We start from the raw sequence: 15,629 nt of genomic DNA on the forward strand, positions 1-15,629 counted from the left end.
ACCTGGTCCAGCTGATGGCGGCGCTCCCGGAGGAGAAGCGAAGAGGCCCTGATATCGTCGTGGATCCTCTCGAGGGTGACCCGGGCGGCGTGCCGCTGCTCCACGCCGTCCACGATCATGGGCGGCGACGCCGTGACCTCGCGCACCAGGCGGCGGACGTTCCTGAGCCGAGCCCGCGCCTTGGCGAGGTGGGCGGCGTTGTCGTCGAGGTCGGCGCGCGCGGCGTCGAGCAGGATCTTGACGTCGTCGACGTTGTTGATGAGGTAAACGCCGAGGCTGTCGAGCAGCTCGTCGGCCAAGTTGTTCACCTCCATTGCTGTGCGTGGGTTCTTGCGCTTTTGGCGTGGTTCAGTGTTCTTCTCATCTTCTGGCCTTTTCTGTTCTGGGGGATGCTTTTTGGACTAAAACATGGGTGGTCTGTGGGCCAGAGTTGTCATGGTGTACAAAAGCTTCGTGGTAGACTGGGAGGTTAGATTAGCTCACACTGCTAATCCGCAATCAACACTAGTCCATAGGAGAGAAAACTGACATGATTATGGCTCTGGTGAATTTCAAATTTCAGATATCAAACATTTTTTTGTTGCGGAATGGATCAGGAAAGATTCTCACATTTCACTCCCACACATCGACAGCGCGAGCGAAATTAGCGACACACCAGTACACCGGTAGCAAAAATTAACGTGACATAATCCCAGATGTCACTCGCTCGCCCAACCGAATCTGTAACAGTGGGGGATGATCTGGAATGCGTCAGTAACTCAGTATCCAAACAGCCAGAACAGCGGCGGCAGTATCGTGATCCTCGCGTAGGTCACCGCGCGTCATCTCGTCGACTCGTCCTCGTCGTCAACCCCTTCGAGCTCGGGGCGGCCGAACACCTCCGACTCCACCTCATTCTCAATCGCAACAGCTTTGCAGCTTCACATCCCTTTGCAGCTTTGCAGAGATAACCATCCAAATCAACCAGAAACAGGTTGAAGCAGAAACACAGCGTGGCAAAATGCTTAAACAGCATATACAATGCATCGCTGCAACCAAATTCTAAAAGAAAAACATGACTGGATTATGAATGTCCTAGAACTTATAATAGATCGACCAAATGAATTAGCACGGGAAAAAGATGGAAACAAGATCGCTTGGATATCTCTGAACAGAACAGGTTTTCCCGTCAGAAATCAACTTGTCTCAAATGTCAAAATCAGAAGTAGACGGTGAAACGGCAAGATGAGCAAAAGAAAAAGAAAAGGCTAATCTCGACTCATCTACGTACGATGCTCACCACCGAAAAAGCCAAAGAACAGCACGAACACGGCCCCATCCTCGCGCGCGGCGCGGTCGATCAGACCAGGCCCATCCGGTAGCACCCGAAGAAGCCGCACATCACCACGGCGAAGATCCTCGCGAGGCTCCTGAACGCCGGCACGCCGCGCCTCGACTCGGCGTACACGACCGCGGCGGCGGATCCGGCCGTAACCGAGGCGAGCACGGCGGGGAGGTGGCGCTCCAGGAGGAGAAGCGAGGACGCGCCGAAATCGTCGAGGACCTCCTCGAGGGCGGCGCACACGGCTTGCTGCTGCTCCACGGCCATGGGCGCGGTCGCGACCTCGCCAACCAGGCGCCGGACATGGCTGAGACGAGCCTGCGCCTCGGCGATGTGGGCGGCGTTCTCGTCGAGGTCGGCGCGCGCGGCGTCGAGCAGGATCTTGATGTCGTCGACGTTGTTGAAGAGGTGAAGGCCGACGCTGTCGAGCACCTCGTCGACCAGGTCGTTGTCCTCCATTGGTGTGCGTGGGTTCTTGCAGTTAGGCGTGTCCGCGTGTGGTCCGTGTTTTGCGGACTGTGGGTGGGGGGATGCGTTTGGACTAAAGCCTGTGAGCCTGAGTTTACAGAGTATCAGGTTTTTGTACGTACAAAGCTAGCTTAGCTTGGCTTGGGTAGTTTGGCCAGTTGGGTAGGAGATTGGGAGGTTAGATTAGCTCACACTTCTAATCCGCAATCAACACTAGTCCATACTAGTCCATTAGGAGAAAGAACTGCCATGATTATGGCTCTCGTGAATTCCAAATTTTGTACTATAAAACATTTTTGGTTCCGGAATGGGTCAGGGAAAATTTTGACATTCCCTTCCCACACATAAACGGATATGATCATATGAAGTACCCTTCAATCCCTCGTCGTGCAGCGGAAAGCCAATTGCACGATTGCGCGCGTACATTCACGCCGCCAACCACAACCGCACCGCTCGACGCGGCGCGCAGGACGGGGAGGAGCCAGATGCGGCTGGTGCCGACCGTGACACGGCCCGGACGAGGACGAGCCACGCCGCGAGACGGACCACCAGCCTCTGCTCGATAACATCCTGCAGGAGCACGAGCGCCGCGGCGGCCGGCAGCGGCGTCGACGACGTCACCCGAGTGCGCGGGTGGCGTCCACCAAAATATCCCCCGCCGTTCGGAGCTCGGCAATCGCGCGAGCGAGGAGACGTCGGCGAGGAGGTGATAAAGATTGAGGAACGCGTGCAGCTCCATTTCGTCTTCTTCGTCAACCACTCCGAGTTCGAGGTGGCCAAGGTCCTCTGCTGCCTCCGCGTCTGATCAACCCCAGAATTCCTGAACGGGATCGCTCATCTCCTGGAACACTCACGCACGCGAAAAATGAACAGAGAAATTTTGCTCTGCAAACTTCGCAGCCATTTTTTCTGCTTCCTTTCTCCTCTATCGATTCGCGAAACTGAACAGGAAATAGCCCTGGTGGCCTCCAAAACACGCGCCATGAAACGTCGGAACGGCATCGCGCACCATCCCAAGGCTTCAAGATCATGCCTCATCACTAAACTCTTGCACTGTGCCGACACAACTGGTCATGCGCTGACTCAACGAGGAAGATAACCAGCGTCATCGTCGTCAACGACAGATAAACAGCACGAGCTTCACTTGGTGAAGAGAGTTTCCCCTATCTTAATTCTTAAGCATCCAAAATCCACCAGCAACAGATTGAAGCAGAAACGTAGCGGGGTAAAAGGCTTAAACAGCACACACAACGCATTGCTGCGATCAAATTCTGGATCGTGCAAATGAATCACTACAAGTGGACTATAGCACACGATCGAGCAAGATGGAAACAAGATCGGTTTGGATATCTCTGAACAGATGTTCCCCATTATCCCATCAGAAATCACCATTTCTCAAATGTCAAAAATCAGAAGCGCGGGCGAAACAACAAGATGAGCGACCAAATCAAACGACGAAACTACACTAAGACGGATAGTTCAGCGCGAGCTTGACTTGATGAGGACAGCTTCCCCAGTCTGAATTCTTAAGCATCCAAAATCCACCAGCAACAGCCAACCGATTGAAGCAGAAACATAGCGTGGTAAAGGCTTAAACAGCACACACAACGCATTGCTGCGATAAAATTCTAGATCGTGCAAAATTTCAAATGCTACAATAGGACTATAGCACGATCGGGCAAGAATGCAAGATGGAAACATGTTCTGTTTGGATATCTCTGAACAGATTTTTTTCCCCATCAGAAATCACCATGTCTCAAATGTCAAAAATCAGAAGCAGAGGGTGAAACAACAAGATGAGCGACCAAATCAAACGACGAAACTACACAGAAGTGATGAAACAAAACTAACAAATCATCAAGACGCCCGTGCTAATCTCCCGATCCATCTACGCTGCTCACCAATGAAAAGCTACTAGCAAACAACACGAATGGCATGTCGCGCGCGGTCGATCAGAGGCGCACCCGATAGCCCTAGAGGAATAAGCACATCAACCGGGTGAAGATCATCCCGAGGGTCTCGAACGTGGGCACCGTGCCGCGCCTCCACTCGACGTACACGACCACGGCGGCGGTTCCGGCCACGAACACGAGGGCCGCGGCGGGGAGGAGGCGCCGCAAGGCGCGCTTGATGATGGCGTAGGTCCGGATGAAGAGCAGCAGGTTTACGACCTGGTCCAGCTGCCTGCGGCGCTCCAGGAGGAAATCGACGCGCGCCCTGAGATCGTGGTAGGCCTCTACGAGAAAGACGCGCTGCGCCTCCCGCTCCACCTCGTCCATGGGCTCGGTCATGAGCTCGCCCGCCCGCTGAAGGACGTAGCCGAGCTGAATCTCCACCTCGGCGATCTCGTCGTCGTTGTGGGCGAAGTCGGAGCGCGCGGCGTCGAGCACGATCCTGGCGGCGTCGGGGTTGTCGACGAGGTGATCGTAAATGGCGACCACCTCGTCGAACAGGGGGTTCTCCGCCATTGCTGTGGTGCGCGTGGCAGCGTGGGCGCGTGGCGTGGCGAGGCTGCGTGTTCGGGGAATCGGGGGTGGTTTTGTAGGCCAGAGTTGGGGCTCCGTGACGGGTGGCTTTGTGGGTTTGTGGGCCAGAGTTGTCAGTGACACAGGTAATCAGGTAATCAGGTAATCATTTGTCCAGTACAATAGAAGTTAGACGTGTTCACACTGCTAATCCGCAATCAGCCAATCGCCACTAGTCCTGAGGAGAGAAGTGACGTGATCAAGGCTCTCCTATGCATTTCAAGTTCCATATCAAACAATATGGGTTCCGGAATTGATCACTAATTAAGTACTACTTCTTCGTTTAAGAGCTGTGAATCCTAACTAAGGCCTACATTACAAATGCCAACATGGTGATATCGTTGGTGACGAAGCCAATGAATAAAAAAAGAAGAAGAAGAAGAAGAAGAAGAAAGAGAGAAAAAAAAGACAACGGATGCAAAATTTGGAGCTGTTTTTCACTTGAGAAAGCTTGACTGATGCCAGTCTGTCTAGCTATCCAGTAAAGATAACTGATTCCTTCAAATTTTGTTCTCCTTTTCTTTTGCCGCATACTGGTCTACTGGACAAATGATCGGAGCTTGTCCCGTACACTCCGGTCAGTACATCGTGCAGGAAATAACATGTTTATACTTTGCTTCTGTAAAGTAAATCAGCAACAAATCATACTAGTGCACATCTATGCTGTTTTATGTACGAGATCAACCGTTTGTAATCCCAAGACACCACTCGTCCAACCGAAGTTGTAAGTTGTAACAAAGGGGATTGATCCGGAAAGCGTCAGCAACTCATGATCACTAATTAAGTACTACTACTTCGTGATCCCCGCGTTGTCCACTCGTGGAGCTCGGCCATGGCGTTTGCGAGGACGGCCTCGGCGCGGCCGACGTCGGCGAGGAGGTGATAGAGATCTCCTGAACGCCTGCAACTCCACTTCATCGTCTTCGTTAACCACTCCGAACTGGATTGCTCAGCCTCAGCTCCTGGAGTACTCCATCCCGCACGCGAAGAACCGAGACATGAACAGAGAAATTTTGCGCTGCAAACTTCGCAGACTTTCCTATATTATATTAAGGAACGGAGGGAGTATCATCTATTTGCCAAGAGAGATGCTCCGGTGCTTTCTACTCGTAGTATTATACTATCAGTAGAACTAATTTGAACCGTTTATTTTTTAGGGTAGATTGGTAAAGTACTAAGACAGATTTAGGGTAGATTTGACACTTAATTTATTTCTCCGTGTGGGTCTCGTGGTTAGCGTCGCTCGAAATCCTCATCTATCGCAATCGAGCGGAGGTGGAGAGCGTGACTCCTTCCGCCGGCGCCGCGACTCCTTCTGCCGGCGGCGCTTGTGCATCCCGTTCCCTTCCGCCAACAGCGGAACTCTCTGGCGCCCCCTCTCCTTCCGTTCCCCTTCTCCGCTGGCGTCTACTCGCTTCCCCACCGGCGTGCGCGCAGGAGCTTCTTCTGTGGGATGTTTTCCTGTTCATGAATTTGTATGGGTTGCGTTTTGCCTGAATTCTGGTGTGAACTGAACAGAGAAGGGAAAACGTTAGTTGGAAATTTATCTCAAATGCTGCAGTTCGTTTCATAGATATATGGACTAATCCATGTTAGTACTGAAGACCAACTGATCATCAATTGTTTGGTTTAGTTTTCAACAGTAACTGATCCTTCTGTTTGTCTGTCTGTTTGGTTAATTGACCCTACTCCCTGCATGTATCTGAATTCTTCTGGATATGAAGCAATTCGTTTCAGATATGGATGTGGATTTAATACCCTAGTATGTCACAATGTGTTACGAAAGGACATGTAGCCTAGTGGTTAGTGACCTGAGTAGTACCCTCAAGGTCCTGAGTTCAAATCTTCTATGGAGCGAAATTCAGATTGGGTTGTTTGCGGGGCTAAGTTCCCTATCTCAATGGCCGTATATATTCGGTTGGATATAGAGGCCGGGTAGAAAATACCCTTCTCTAAAAAAAATGTCACAATGTGTTGAATTCTTCTGCATCTGTTGTGGCATTCTGTTTCAGAGATGAATGGGCTTATCTGAAGAATCATGCTTTTAACTTGCAGGGCTAGTTGAACTGTTGGATCGCTTGCATGAAGTAAATATTTTGCCCCCAAGCTGCCACTCTTATACTTCCTCCGTTTCTAAATATATATTTGACATCGTTGACTTTTTAGCACATGTTTGATCATTCGTCTTATTCAAAAACTTTTGTGAAATATGTAAAACTATATGTACAATGAATCAAATGATAGGAAAAGAATTAATAATTACTTAAATTTTTTAATAAGACAAACGGTTAAACATATTAAAAAAGTCAACGGCGTTAAATATTTAGAAATTGAGGGAGTATATTTAAGTGAAATCCCAAGCTGCTAAGTTGCCATTATTATATATTTAATTGAAATCCCACTCCTATGTACTCTTATATAGCAAAACCGTTTTACTGTAGACTTGTTCGATGGTCACAAAATGCATTGACAGTGATATGCTACCAACCATAAACTCTGGACAGAAAGTTAATTAGGGTTGATCAAAGAATAGTTTGTCAGGTTTTGCTACTATCATGCTTCTTCAGCAAGCTCTCCCTTGGTCTGTTCAATGGTATATGCAACCAGCTTCGTATGTGTGAGAAAAGATGCAAAGCAAAATGCTCAATCCAGTAGATTGTCGACAAGATTTTTGACGACATCGAGCAGTGGAGCAGCTGCGGGCAAATGTGCTGGTGCATTTCTCTCAGAGAGCTAGATAAACGTTGGAGGCGGCGGAGGCGAGTGCGTTGGGAGGCGGCGGACGAGGGCGAGGGTGGCGGAGCAGGCGAGGTCGGCTGAGGCGGCGGAAGGGAGGAGTCGCAAGGGAGGTTCTCTCGGCATGGGCTCCAGAATCCAGATGTAGGCGTTAGCTCCAGAACGAATGAAGATAGGGTAGCTATCGTTATAGAGTGAAACTGTCGATTATACCCCTCCGTAAATAATTTTATTTGGACAAAAGTACCCCTCCACAATTCTACTACCATTAAGTGAGGTGGTAGTAGAAATAGATCTGAACCCTTCGATCAAATAAGATCAACGGTTTAGATTTTTTTCTACTACAAGTAGAAAGCACCGGAGTGAGGCTCATTTGCCAAACAGAACAGGGGAATGGCCGTAGTGGACTCCTAAACACGCGCAAAATCCACCAACAACAGATTGAAGCAGAAACAAACGCATTGCTGCAATCAAATTCTAGAAAATTCATGAACGGGTTATAACAATCCAAGAACTTATGCTAGATCTTGCAAATGAATTAGCAGGAGACTGATGGAAAACAGTATCGAATTGGATATCTCTGAACAAAATTTTTCCCATCAGCAATCACCGTATCTCAAATTTCTAAATCAGAAGCAGAGGGCGAAACAACAAGACGGAGCAAGCAAAGCAAACGAACCTACACAAAAGCAATGAAACAAAACTAGCACATCATCAAGACGCATGTGCTAACCTCCTGATCCATCTACGCTTCTCACCAATGAAAAGCCAGCGAACAACACGAGCGGCAAGTCGCGTACGCGGGCGGTCGATCAGAGGCGCACCCGATAGCCCAAGAGGAAGAAGCACATCAACCGGGTGAAGATCCCCCCGAGGCTCTCGAACTCGGGCACCGTGCCCCGCCTCCACTCGACGTACACGACCACGGCGGCGGCTCCGGCCACGAACTTGAGGGCCGCGGCGGGGAGGAAGCGCCGCAAGGCGCGCTTGATGATGCCGTAAGTCAGGATGAAGACGAGCAGCTTGACGATTCGGTGCAGCCGCCTGCGGTGCTCCATGAGGACATCGGCGTCCGCCCTGAGATCCTGGTAGAGTTCCTCGAGGGCGCGCTGCTCCTCCCGCTCCACCTCGGCCATGGGCCGGTCCATGATCGGCTCGTCCGCCGCACGCAGGTAAAAATCGAGCAGATTCTCCAACGTGGTGATGTGGCCGTCGAGCGCCGCGACGCCGGAGAGCACGGAGTCCAGCATGATCTTGGCGGCGTCGGGATCGTCTACGAGTTGTTCGCAAATGGCGGCCACCTCGGGGAGCAGGGCCAGGGTGTTCTCCGCCATTGCTGTCGTGTGGGTGGCTCACTGGCTCCGTGATGGGTGGCTTTGTGGGCCAGAGTTGTCAGAGAATCAGATTGTTGTACAGATCATTGGCTTGCGTGGCAAGTTTTTACATTAGCTCACAATACTAATCCGCAATCACCACTAGTCCAGAGGAGATAACTGACGTGATCAAGAATTTGGTTCCAGAATGGATCAGTGGAAAATTCTCACAGTATGCCACTTCCACACATATACTGCTTATTTACAATCACTCGAAATAACTAGGGAACTTAGCAAACTTCAATTAAAAAACTCAAACAAATAATCTGCTTTCCTCGAATCAGATATCTTTGAACAGGTACGCATAGCAGAAACCACCTTGTCTGTCCAAATCGGAAGCAGAGGAAGGAAACAACAAGAGGAACGAGTAAATGAACCCACAAAATTGCACCTAGCACGGTCATCATCAAGATGCAATATGCATGTGTTGATTTCTCGATCCATCTACATTGTACGCTGCTCAACAATCACAGCCGAAAAGCCAAAGAACGCAACGAACACCCTGTTCTGCATTACAACAGCTCTGCCATTTGGACTTGACTTGGAGAAGACAGCTTCGCCTCTCTTAATTCTAAAGCATCCAAAATCCACCAGAAACAGATTGAAGCAGAAACATAGCGTGGTGAAGAATTAAACGACACATACAAACGCATTGCTGCAATCAAATTCTAGAAAATTCATCAACGGGCTATAACAATCCAACGATTTATACTAGATCTTGCAAATGAATCAGCAGGAGAAAGATGGGAGCAAGATCGGCTTGGATAGCTCAGAACAGAATTTTCCCATCAGGAATCACCATTTCTCAATTGTCAAAAATCAGAAGCAGAGGACGAAACAACAAGACGAGCGACCAAAGCAAAAGACGAATCTACACAAAAGCGATGAAACAAAACTAGCACATCGTTGAGACGCCTGTGCTAATCACCCGATCCATCTACGCTCCTCGCCTCCTCACCAATGAAAAGCTCGCAAACAACACGAATGGCACGTCGCGCGGTCGATCAGAGGCGAACCCGATAGCCCAAGAGGAAGAAGGACGTCAGCCAGGTGAAGATCCTCCCGAGGGCCTCGAACGCGGGCACCGTGCCGCCGCGCCTCAACTCGACGTAGACGGCCAAGGCGGCGGTTCCGGCCACGAACGTGAGGGCCACGGCGGGGAGGAAGCGCCGCAAGGCGCGCCTGATGATGGCGTAGGTCCAGATGAAGACGAGCATCTTGACGACTTGGCGCAGCCGCCTGCGGTTCTCCAGGAGGAAATCGGCGTCCACCTTGATGCCGCGGTAGTCCTCCTCGAGTTGGACGCGCTGCGCCTCCCGCTCCGCGTCGGTCATGGGCTGGGTCATGAGCTCGTTCGTCTGGTGCTGGATATGGCGGAGCTGAATCCCCACCATGGCGATCTCGTGGTCGTTCTCCGCGGCGTTGAAGTGCGCGTCGTCCAGCAGGGCCCTGGCGTAGTCGGGGTTGTCGACGAGGTGGAAGTACATGGCGACCACCTCATCAAGCAGGGGGTTCTCCGCCATTGCTGTGGTGTGGGTGGGGTTCTAACTTCTAACTGCGTGGCTCCGTGTCCGGGGAATCGGACTATCGGCGGGGGGGTGCTTGCTTTTGTAGGCCAGAATTGGGGCTCCGTGATGGGTGGCTTTGTGGACCAGAGTTGTCAGAGAATCAGATTGTTATCCAGAGCTTTGGCTTGCGTGGCAAGTTTACATTCTGCTCCATTGCTGTGCGTTGGGTTATTTGCCCTCGCAGCCTCGCTCTTGTGCGTGGCTGCGTGTTTTGGGGGTGTTTTTGGACTAAATATGGGTTTCTTTGCTAGAGTTGTCAGTTGTAACAGAGTCGGGTACTCGTGTTACTGTCCAAGCATGGTTTGGTTGGTTAAGTCCATTAGAGCTCAGGCTGCTGATCTGTGAGAACTGGCATGAACAAAGCTTTAACGGAATTTGAGTCTAATGTCGAGCAATTTGGTTCCAGAATGGACAAGGGGAAATTCTCGCATTCCACTTTATGAGCAGAAAGCTAATCACACCACCAAAGAAAACCCTGTTGCGTCCAAATTCCTGAGTACTCGTGGTCAATAGCAAAGGGGTTGCATATGCATCTGAAATGGGAGGCGTGAGTCCATAATCCGTATGACCATAATTACTGCATACAGCATAATAACACCTTAAGTTGAAATAACGAGTGAACCACCAAACAAACTTCGACAAACAAGACTCGAAGAAATCAACAGCATTCCTCGAAAGTTCGAATCCACACAGCATTGCAGGAAATATACAATTCAGAATGTCACATGCCGGTTACCAGCTTTTGGGTGAGGAGCGGTAGATAACGTCAAGAATTGCATCTTGGAGAAAATCATTGGAGAAACAAAGGAATGCATATACAACAAAACGCGACCACCATTCTTCAAAAGTTCTTGATAAGCATAAGCTCAGTTCCGCGAATACAGCGCGTCAGCTGTCTCAATTGCATCATCTGCCGGTTACCCAGCACTGTTATATTGCAACATTACAGCCAGGCAACAAATGTTGCACAGCACCAGATTTACGAACTGTGCTGGTAAACTTAGGCCTAGATGGCTAGCTCAACGAGAGACCATCAACCTTTGCAACAACAAACAAAAAAAAAATCAACAGCAGAGGTAGTTCAGAGAAGTCTGAACAGAACGACGTAAAAAGAAGGAAACACCAAAGAATCACATAATAGGTGCATATCATATCCTACTTGGCTCACAGCTGATAATTCCTAATCATTATGACTATTTCAAGTCAAAATAGCATCAGTAACTGACAGTCCTCATCAACACAGCCAAGTAGCCAGAAAAAGCACAGATCATCTCCAGAAATATGATGTCCAACAAACTTCATACTTCACAGAACATAAACATAAAAAAGTTACACAGATGTTGCAACACACCAATTACCCACTGTGTGATGTACTGATGTATTGCATGCCAATTAGTTCAGTTCTACAACCAGCTAAAGTGAGTTCTTAACTAATCAGAGACAACCATTTCAGGAACTATTGGGATGCTACCAAATAGCAAAGTGGCTACATCTTGAAGTCAGACTGGCATTTATAATCGCGTATCAAAATTCACAAAAAACCTCCAAATAAGACATCTACAGATGGATTACTACTATGTGGCCAACTGACCACCAGTGTGCACATAGTCATGGCAACAGAAATGATTCACCATTGAGCATGAAACATTGTTATAAGCCACAGTCGTTTATTGAATAAATTATTTGACCAGCTATCACTAACAAATGAAGTAGAAAACAGCATTCATAAAAAAAGGTTATGCCAAAGAAACTCTGATGATAATCAAAACCTACAAATCTGAAAGTGAACTATGTATTCTAGCTACAGAAAAGAGTCAGACTAAAGTTTTACTGCAAGACCGATTCACTGATGATCAGAAATAGTCAATCAGACGCCAGGAAATGGTAACAAATGACAGTGAGTACTGATCACCAAAATGATCACATACTAACAGACAAATGAGCCCAATGAGTATAAAACAACCAGATAGTACAACTAAGAAACAGATCCGAGTTATCTTTAGTTTAGTAATATCGATAACCTAACACATTTATGGATGTAGGGATCACCCTAAACTCTTAACTTAAATCCAAAAACATTCACTTGCTAAATCCAAGACAGTAAATGTACCACATCACAAGATGAAATATGTCGAAATATAAACTGCCAATGCTTCCTCATAGGCCAAAGCCACCATCAGCAACATGACAAAAACATCAAATGTGATGCAAACAGAAAGCACGGATATAACCACATAATCAAAGTAAGGGCACACCATTTATGGCATCAAACGGCCCCAAACTATTTCATGGTCATTAGCATCAATCAATCACATGTACATGCATCCATCAAACATTTCTTTCCAAACAAAAGAATATAGAAGTGCACCCAAAGCCTAGAAGCAGAAAATGAATATAATGAAACGGTGAAAATTTGTCCCACCACCATGTTTTCCACAAGTGCGTATCCACATTCCATATAACCATCTATAGAGGAAGCATGCACATGCCAAAAGGCATATACAGGACATATATTGCACAGCATAAAAGAAGCAACACTGAATCTAATCAAGTTATAGTTCCTGGGTCGGAAACTAGAACCCGTAGGTACTATTGAACAGACTTGAGCAGCAGAAAACGCCTCGAGATCAGACAGCATAGCACATTAATCAACTGTGACATATGGCAACAGATTAATTAGCTCATTTCATCCATTCATTAAAACGGGATATCTCAAAATCATCAATCAATATAAGGGCACATCCAGATATGCAAACTGCAAACCATCAGTAAGAAGTAATGAGAAGCTCAGAATGGAGAAAAAGCATAACCGCACAGCAACCATTCGGCGTTCCTCAGTTACGCATCACAAATTGTTTCAGACATTTAGCGTCACCACCGAAGAAGGTAGAATGATAAAAGGAAAAACAGGAATGGAACATAACAAGTGTTCAGATCCCTATGTTTCTGTAGGCTATTAAGCAACTAGCTCATAGAAGTCATACTATTCTCATCCAACACTCTACCATCATCAGTTCATCACCACAAAAAAACTCATCAAATCTTCCATAGGCTGTCGCAGCAGAGCAAAACTTCCTGTGCATCAGATCACCGGTTTACCTCTTGAGGCGGAGGAAGATCACCACGGCAACAGTTGCCGCGGCGGCGCCGACGGCCGCAGCTCCAGCCATCACCGGCCACGCGACCCGCGCTCCCTGCAGGGTCCCAGGTGTCGGAGCAGCCACCCTCTCGTCCTCCGCAGCGGCAGCGGCAGCGGCGGCCCTGGCCCTGGCCCTCTCCTTCATGGCAATCACCTCCTCCTCGAGCCTCATCTTCACCGCGCGTTCGGACCCCACCTTGCCGGCGAGCTGATTGGAGTCGCGCTTGTCCGCCTTGAATTCATCTTTCTCTGCTTGGAGGAGTTTCTGCAGATCCTCGAGCTCCTCGCGGAGCGCAAGCACCTTCGCGTCGGAAGAAGAGGCGATGTACTGGAAGACGACCGAGTTCTGCTTGGCCTTATCGGAGGTGTCCTTCAGGCCGTCGATCTCCGTGGCACGCCCCTTCTTCTCACGGTCGGCAGCGGCGAGCTTCTCCTCCAGGTCGTGATTGGTGGTGCGGAGGTCCTCGATCTCGGCGTTGGCGGCGACGGCGGCGTAGGACTTGGCGGGGTTCACCGGGGCGGTGACGGTGACCTCATCCTCCGCAACGCTGCCGTCCGGCACGGTCTTCTCGGCGGCGACGGTGGCGTAGGACTTGGCGGGGTTCACGGCCGCGGTGACGGAGACCTCGTCCTCCTCGACGTTGCCGTTGGGGTAGGTCTTCTCGGCGGCGACGTCGGCGTAGGACTTGGCGCGGTTCTCGGCGGCGGTGACGGTGACCTCGTCCTCCGCGACGCTGCCGTTGGGGCTGGTCTTCTCAGCGACGACGGCGGCGTAGGACTTGGCGGGGTTCTCGGCGGCGGTGACGGTGACCTCGTCCTCCTCGACGCTGCCGTTGGGCAAGGTCTTCTCGGCGGCGACGGCGGCGTAGGACTTGGTGGGGTGCCAGTCGGTGGTGGCGGCAACGTCGTCGCCGGCGAAGCATCCGATGGGCGCGGTCTTCTGGCCGCCGCCGGCGGCGGCGGGGTAGGCAAGGGTTTCGTCGCCCTTCTCCATGGGGAACTGTGGGTTTTGGAGTGTGGATTCTCTCTGCCTCTCTGCGATGGGGACGGGTAGGGGAAATTCGCTGTGAAAAAGGCGAGACTACTTTCGCCTTCCCAATCGCGCGGTGCCCTTTTTATGCCGAAGGGGGGGCTTGATGGATTGGTGGAGAAGAAAAATCTCGGACGGCATTTGGGGGAAGGGTTTCGCTTCGCCTCACTGACCAGTGGGGCCCACGAATTGGTGTTGCCCCGTGACCCCACCTGTCAGTTTGGGTGGTAACCGCTCTGGCGAGCATGCGTGCCAGCCACCGCGACGCCGGTGGGGTCGCGGTGTCAGCTTGGATCGTGCCACTCGCGTTGCGCCATTGCGTGCTGAAGAAGATGGTGCCCCCGGTGCGTGGGGAAAAAATGGTTGCTACTAGTGCGCTGCACCGGGCACGGGACACGCGTCGTGTCACATCTCCGCGAACCTCGCATCGTGCAACAAAACAGTGTGAGGCTTGTGCGCTCGCATCGTATGACAAAGTAGCAATCGATATGCTCCCAAGTCCCATGATCCCGTCGTTTAGCAAGGGGCAGTGTGACCAGGGGCGGATACAGGAACAGGTAGAGGTAACAGAACAAACTGAACAAACTGCTCAGGGTGTGTTTAGTTGGGAAAAAGTAAATTTTTGGGTGTCATATCGAACGTTTGACCAGATGTCGGAAGGGGTTTTCGGACACGAATGAAAAAACTAATTTTAGAACTCACCTGAAAACTGCGAGACGAATCTTTTAAGACTAATTAAGCCGTCATTAGCACATGTGGGTTACTGTAGCACTTATGGCTAATCACGGACTAATTGGGCTTAAAAGATTCGTCTCGAGATTTCCCCCATAACTGTGCAATTAGTTTTTCTTTTTATCTATATTTAATGCTTCATGCATGTGTCCAAAGATTCAATGCGATGTTTTTGGAAAAAAAAATTTGGGGAACTAAACGGGCCCTCATTGCGTCTCAAAATATAACAAATTTTAGTTGGATAGGATATATCCTAATACTATGAATCTGGATAGGAGGCATGTCCAAATTCATAGTATTAGGATATGTCCCATGCATCCAAAAATTGCTATATTTTGAGACGAACACTATATTGTCATCTTCTAATGGATTATGACAGTTAATTTTAATGGAGGCTTCATGCTTGTAACACCGATATTGGGGACTCGAGACCCCCAGAGACCTCACGGTGAATCCGTCATTGAGTGTTACTGCGTGAGGCCTATACGGTTGCATCTTATCAGTGTATCACAAAGTATCAATCGATGCTCGCATATGATCCCATCGTTTAGCAAGGAAAAATATTGGTAAAACTTTTGTATTTACTAACTTCTCTATCTGTTTTACGATGTAAATCATTCTATCATTTTCCACATATATATCTATTTAGATTCATTAGCATCAATATGAATATGAGAAATGCTATAATGACTTACATTGTGAAATGGAAGAAGTATGTTCCATAAAAATTCAACTTA

At 49.3% G+C, this 15,629-nt stretch overlaps 1 protein-coding gene across 1 annotated transcript; it reads right to left on the bottom strand.

Moving 5' to 3' along the window:
* Nucleotides 1-12,760: 12,760 nt before the first annotated feature.
* LOC127760814 (uncharacterized) lies at nt 12,761-14,238 on the bottom strand. The gene has a single exon (XM_052285151.1). It carries the CDS (start codon nt 14,122-14,124, stop codon nt 13,087-13,089), a length of 1,038 nt encoding a protein of 345 aa, XP_052141111.1. The 5' UTR covers nt 14,125-14,238; the 3' UTR covers nt 12,761-13,086.
* Nucleotides 14,239-15,629: the final 1,391 nt, after the last annotated feature.

Source organism: Oryza glaberrima, chromosome 1, assembly GCF_000147395.1.
Source record: "Oryza glaberrima chromosome 1, OglaRS2, whole genome shotgun sequence".
NCBI classification, from domain to species: Eukaryota; Viridiplantae; Streptophyta; class Magnoliopsida; order Poales; family Poaceae; genus Oryza; species Oryza glaberrima.